The sequence below is a fragment of the Crocodylus porosus genome, unplaced genomic scaffold (genome assembly GCF_001723895.1).
Source record: "Crocodylus porosus isolate Cpor-Errol unplaced genomic scaffold, CroPor_comp1, whole genome shotgun sequence".
NCBI lineage: Eukaryota > Metazoa > Chordata > Crocodylia > Crocodylidae > Crocodylus > Crocodylus porosus.
In genome coordinates, this window is record NW_017728923.1 from 12,767,718 (window position 1) to 12,773,496 (window position 5,779).

The 5,779-nt window shown below is 51.1% G+C and overlaps 2 protein-coding genes and 1 long non-coding RNA gene across 3 annotated transcripts in view; 1 reads left to right on the top strand and 2 right to left on the bottom strand.

Annotated features, from left to right (window-relative positions):
- LOC109313483 overlaps positions 1–436 on the bottom strand; it is a 3,616-nt gene extending 3,180 nt beyond the window's left edge. Inside the window, exon 1 of the long non-coding RNA XR_002102061.1 lies at positions 318–436. This is a non-coding gene — a long non-coding RNA (uncharacterized LOC109313483). The remainder of the gene's footprint in view (positions 1–317) is intronic.
- Positions 437–1,648: 1,212 nt separating this feature from the next.
- Positions 1,649–2,990, bottom strand: TMEM186 (transmembrane protein 186). The gene is made up of 2 exons (XM_019540087.1): positions 2,981–2,990; positions 1,649–2,886 (listed from the first exon to the last, which is right to left on the bottom strand). The coding sequence occupies exons 1-2, from the start codon at positions 2,984–2,986 to the stop codon at positions 2,296–2,298; spliced, it is 597 nt and encodes a 198-aa protein (XP_019395632.1). The 5' UTR covers positions 2,987–2,990; the 3' UTR covers positions 1,649–2,295.
- A 44-nt stretch (positions 2,991–3,034) lies between these two features.
- PMM2 (phosphomannomutase 2) overlaps positions 3,035–5,779 on the top strand; it is a 12,009-nt gene continuing 9,264 nt past the window's right edge. The window contains exons 1-2 of the mRNA XM_019540088.1: positions 3,035–3,144; positions 4,621–4,732. Coding sequence (XP_019395633.1) covers positions 3,082–3,144; positions 4,621–4,732 — 175 coding nt within the window. The 5' untranslated portion in view covers positions 3,035–3,081. The remainder of the gene's footprint in view (positions 3,145–4,620; positions 4,733–5,779) is intronic.

Genomic DNA, 5,779 nt, shown 5'->3' on the forward strand with positions numbered 1-5,779 from the left:
ACATCATTAATGAAGATGTTAAATAGTATAGGCCCTAGGACAGAGCTCTGAGGGACCCCACTGGTCACAGGGCACCATGACAATTGACTTCCATCAACCACCACCCTCTGGGACCTACTGCGGAGCCAAGTCCCCAGCCAGCAGATCGTAATGGGCCCAAGGCCGCAGTTAGCCAGTTTTGCCAAGAGGTAATCATGGGATACCAGATCAAAGGCTTTTTTTAAAGTCAAGATATATGATATCAATCTCTTCTCCCTTGTCCAGGTGATAAGTCACCTGGTCGTAAAAGGAAATTAGATTGGTCAAACAAGACCTACCTGCAACAAACCCGTGCTGGCTATCCCACAGGATGTTGTTGTCCACCAGTGTGTTAAGAATGGCCTCTCTGATAATCTCTTCTAGGATCTTCCCTGGGATAGAGGTCAGGCTGATGGGCCTGTAGTTTGCTGGATCCACTTTCCTCTCTTTCTTGAAGATAGGCACCACATTGACCTTCTTCCAATTGTCGGTCACTTCACAAGAGCGCCAAGTGCTCTCAAAGATCTGTGCCAGGGGCTGAGCTATGATGCTAGCTAGCTCTCTGAGTACCCTGGGGTGTAAACTGTCAAGGCTGGCTGACTTGAAGGTATCCAGCTTCTCAAGGTGTTGTTCCTTAATGAGGTCAGCTTTGATGGAGGGTAAGGAATCTCCCTCACCCAGGCCTCCCTGCCCCACAGTGGGCAGAGGCGTCCCATGGGACTGGTGAAAAACTGATGCAAAGCACCCATTTAGCAAGTTTGCTTTTTCCTGGATGTCGGTTGTCAGTTTAGCAGGGGAGCATTCATCGGAGCAGTCTCATCTTTGTCACGTTCAGTCTCCTTTCTTGAGTTTTCTTTGGGAGTCGTGTTTCCGCTCCTTACAATACTGCTGGATGTACACATCTTGTAGGCTTTCCCCTTCAGCTTCACTGATACTTTCCTGTCACATAATGATCCTGTCACCCATTTCCAGTTCATCCATCCTGCTGTTATTCGATGGTTGAACTCTTTATCTAATTCCTCTTTTTGCTGAACAATTGACTCCATACACTTAAACACGTCAACTTTGCAAACATGTTTCTCATGGATTACCACATTTCCAACCTCAGGTACCTCAGAGAAATCAGTGCATTAAACCCCACCTATGATTTAAGATAATGATTTCTTGTAATTTTAATTTGCTGTGTACAAGCACTTGATAGACTAATCTATCCTGGCTTTCTCGCTGTCCTATTGCTTTAAGATAACTGATTTTGAGTTAGCAAATATATACCTCTCTAGAGCAGAGCCCTGAGCCTTCTGGAGACTGTAGTGCTTTCTCCCCTCTAGGTCCCTGGTTGGTATGTAATATATGGAGTCCCCCTTATATTGAGGGCTAGGCTCGTTTCATAGTGACAAACCATGTGCCTGGTTCTAGCTCAGGGCTGCAGATATTTTGGTGAAGATTAGGATGAGTACTGTGCTTGCTATACAGCCACTAGTCACAGTGGCAGGGAAAACTGGAGTATGAGGGAATAACCCAACTGTATACATCACTACTCAATTTGCCCAAATCCTCTTACCCATATATTGTTCCTACTTCCTGATAGCTGGATGTTGTCACAATTTGCCCAAGATCTTTCAAAACACTCTGGAACAAATTGCTGTTTTCATTACCTGAAGCAACTTTCTCACACACAGTTTGCTTGTATTTACACCTGTGGAGTCACATGAGTGGATTAAAGCCAGCCATCATGTTTTTCCGTGAATGCAAAAATTGCATTACTCAATTAACAGCACAAGAGAGACTACAAGCTGCTACCTCCTCACAAGTCATGTTAATTTGTATTATGCTACAAGCTGCTATTTAATCAGGGGAAGGGCTTGCTCACCATGCTCCAAGGGCCCAGCAACTGCTGGCACTGACCTTTGAGAACCAAAAAAGAAACCCTGCCACTAGCTGCATCCCTGCAACTGAACACTGAAGTAAAATGGCAACCTGCATGAGCCTCCAGCTGAGATCTCTTTACTGCCAAACTCCTTTTTTTTGTTACCTAAAGGCTTCAGGTGGGAAGGGGAAAGATTTTCCTTCCTTCCACAGGGCTGCTGCATTTCTGCCTCCCCCTCTACACAAACACAGACTGAAGCACATTTGGCAGGAGGAGTATTTAATATAGGAAAGAGGTGCAACTATTTCAAACTCCAAGGTGCTCACAAGTTGATGCAACTAGACACCTGCGACAGACCAAAAAAAAGTACGATCCAGGTGGGACTGCTGGAAAACTGGGCACCCTCACGGTCACCGGAACTGCCCAAATATCTCTTCAAACTTCTTTCTGTCCACGACCTGCCCAAACCTGAGCGTGAAGTACAGCACCTGTGGGCTATCGTAGCGCTTGAACTGGAGCAGGAGCTCATCACGCCTGTCCCCCGTGTCCTCCAGCACCACGACGGACGAGGTGGGACAGTAGACCTCGTGCCTCCAGCCCCAGAAGGTGAGATGCGCCACCCGCACCACGTCGCCCGCCTCACTGAGGTAGATGAGGCCGATGAGGCGTCGCAGGAAGTAGCTGAAGCCGTAGAGCACGGCGAAGGCCAGGACGGCCGCGCCCCCCGCTATCTGCAGCTGCGGCAGGGAGGCCTGGCCCTGCGCGTACAGGAGGCCGAGCGGCGGCAGGGCCAGCACGGTCAGGCCGGTCTGCAGCAGCTTCAGGCGGGACAGCGCGCGGCAGAAGCGGATCCCCGGGAACCTGTAGACCAGCGTGAAGCGCTCCGCGGGCGGCGGGGCTGGCGGGCTGCCGGCGGCGGCGGCGCTGCTACACGTACAGCGCAGCCGCCACGAGCCCGCGCGCCCTCCAGCCACGGCCGCGGCGCAGCGCAGGGCTACGGCCTGGGGGAAGACAGACGAGACGAGCCCCTCAGTGCCGCTCTGCTCCGCTCCCTCCCCACCGCACCTCACCTCACCTCACCCTACCCGCACTCACCGCCATGCCGCCGCCGTGCGGAGCAGCGCGGGGCCCGCCGGGACCGGAAGTGGCGGGGCCGGAAGCGGCTACCGGCCACGACAGCTCCTTCAGCACGAGCCATGGCGGCGCTGGGCAGTCTCTGCCTCTTCGACGTGGACGGCACCCTCACGGCGCCCCGGCAGGCGAGTAGGGGGCGGCTTCTTCGTAGTTCTTTGCGGCGGGGCCGGGCCCTCGCAAGCGACGCTTCTCCTTCCCGAGCTCTTCCCCTCCCGGCCTGGCTGCCCTTGCCCCGAGCGGGAGCGCTCCGGCCTCCCCCGGGTGTCCGTCTTGTTTCTCGAGTGCCTGTCGCTTGCGCTGCAGGGCGGGGTGTGTCGGGCGCCGCGCCCGCGTACATAAGCATGGGGCTGCTTGGGACTCGGCTGCAGCCCCTGCGTGTGGGGAGGGCCGCCTGCGTGCGCGGGGCAGCGCTGCCCCTCAGCGACGGGCGGGTCCCGCTCCGCCGGGGAGAGCCAGCCTCCAGGGCAGCGCCATAATGTGCTCTGCAGTCGCTCTGAAAAGAAACAGCCGCTGCTCCCTCGCGCTGAGGGGCGCCAAAGCAAAACTCCCTCGGGTGTCGCTCCTCCTGCTAAGGCTGGTGGCTCCTTTGGAGAAATAGTGAAGTGGGGGGGGGGGGTGCCACCACCCGTGGGTTTGGTAACTGGTGAAGGGGAAGGGGGGTGACACCACCTGTGGGTTTGGTAACTAAATAAAGCTGCTGCCGTCTGGATGCACTTCCTTCTTGGCTGGAAGCCAGATCAGCAAATGGGGATTGGGCACAGCCTCATCTTGTGCAGGTCCATGATGGTAAACTGTACTTTCTGGGTATGCTTCAGTCTTACAGCTCCAGGGTGCTTCTGAATTCCCAGTTATTGCTGGGGTTTCAGAAAGCAGTTATGTCCACAGGTGCTGTTTTCTTCCAGTACTGGAAGTGAGTTACAGTGTGGAAACAGCAAATAAATAACCCTGGATGAATAATTAAGCCTGGATCTTCTGTAATAAACGTATTCCATAGTAAAGGAGCAGGCACAAGAACACCCTTCCAAGCTAGGTGCCCACAGGCACTTTATGGATCTTGCCTGCTAGGCGGTGTCCCGTTGTAGTTTGAATGAAGCGGATAGCTATGCCAGAGGAAATGAGCTAGGGAAGTGGATATGACCACTGCGCCTCATATAAGGCGCAACTTAAGCCAGTGTGAGTTTGTGTGTCCTGGGTCCTTTGCTACTGAGTAAAGTCAGTTTTTTCCATAGTAAAAATTATGTGTTTATTCTCATACAGATCTTACTATTCCTCTCTCTGCCTCTGTGACTTCCAGATGTGAACTTGGGGTGTATGGGGGCTACCTCTGAAGGTATTTCAGAAGGTCAAGAGGTTTCAATTTTTAGGCCTTTGTAAGAGGGAGCATGCTGTGTTAAGTAAGCTATGTATTGCACCGGCTTTCTTGTTGATTTTTCACTCAAAGCATTTTTTGGGGCATTTTTCTCCCTAGAGCCCTACATATTTTGCTTCATAGCAATCTTTTTTCCTCCTGCACCACAATAGCTATGTTCAGATATACAATTGTACTAAAGCTGTGTAGGCTACCCACTAATCAAACTTTTCTTTCTTTTTTTGAAATCTAGAAAGTCACAGCAGAAATGGCAGAATTTCTGCAGAAGTTGCGGCAGAAGGTGAGAGTTGGAGTAGTAGGTGGTTCTGACTTTGAAAAAATTAAAGAACAGCTGGGAGATGATGGTAAGGAAGAGATGAGGCGGTCCAGGCTGATAAATGAGTTGCGTACAAGGAAGTTCTGACACCTTAAATTAAACCTTTTGTCTTCCTTCTTCCTTGTAGTATGCAAATTGCATGAAGAGTTAACTATTCAGAGTCAGTGTGTGATGATTCCGTGATTTATAATTGTATTGACCGCAGTGGGTTAGATTAAGTCTCCCAAGTAGGAAGATTCAATCTTATACCCTTTGGTTGCTACATGCAGTGAAGTTCTGACTTCGCAGTAGTAATGTAGAACAGTAGCATAACTAGCTTGCCCTGCGTGCCATGTTAGAGATGCCAGAATCGCCTCTCATCCCTGCAGAGTCCATGGCCTGGCAGCGCTGCCGCACTGGGAACTCTGAAGCAGTTCCTGACTGCTGTTGCTTTAAGGGCAAGAGAGCCAGGGGAGGAAGAGCATGTGTAGAACAGCAACCCAGCTGGGACTGTTCAGAAATTTCCAGTGTTGGTGAGGCTGCTGCTCTCTTGCCTCCCTGCTCTTGGGACCTATGCCCCTTGCCCCCACTCGCTAATATGTGTGCTTCCCATCCCCAGAACTCCATGCTTACCTTGCCAGTCTCCCCGTCCCTCTCCCTCATTCCTGCAGGGTTTGCCTTGTATGACAACTTGGTTTGTTATGCCATTGTGTTAGAATGCTAATTTTTACAGTTTCTCTCTAATACAGTTTTGCATATCGCCTTTGATATAGGTTGCTAAACTATGTGTTTATCCATGGAAAAGATGATTTTACTAGCTAAGTGGTCACATAAGGTGGCTTCTTCCAAGCCCTTGGTTGGAAACTTTAATTTTTAATGTGAAAGAACTGTATTAATGGCTATAGGTCCAGTGTAAGCAGCAACTGAGATTCCCTAGTAATTACTAGGGGCCGGTTAGTCTCACCTCGATCCTAGGCAAGCTGTTCGAAAAAATTATGCTGGCACACATCCAGGAGGGGCCAGCAGGAGACTGCATGCTTAGGGGCAACCAACATGGGTTCATCAGTGGCAGGTCCTGTCAGACCAACCTGGTGGC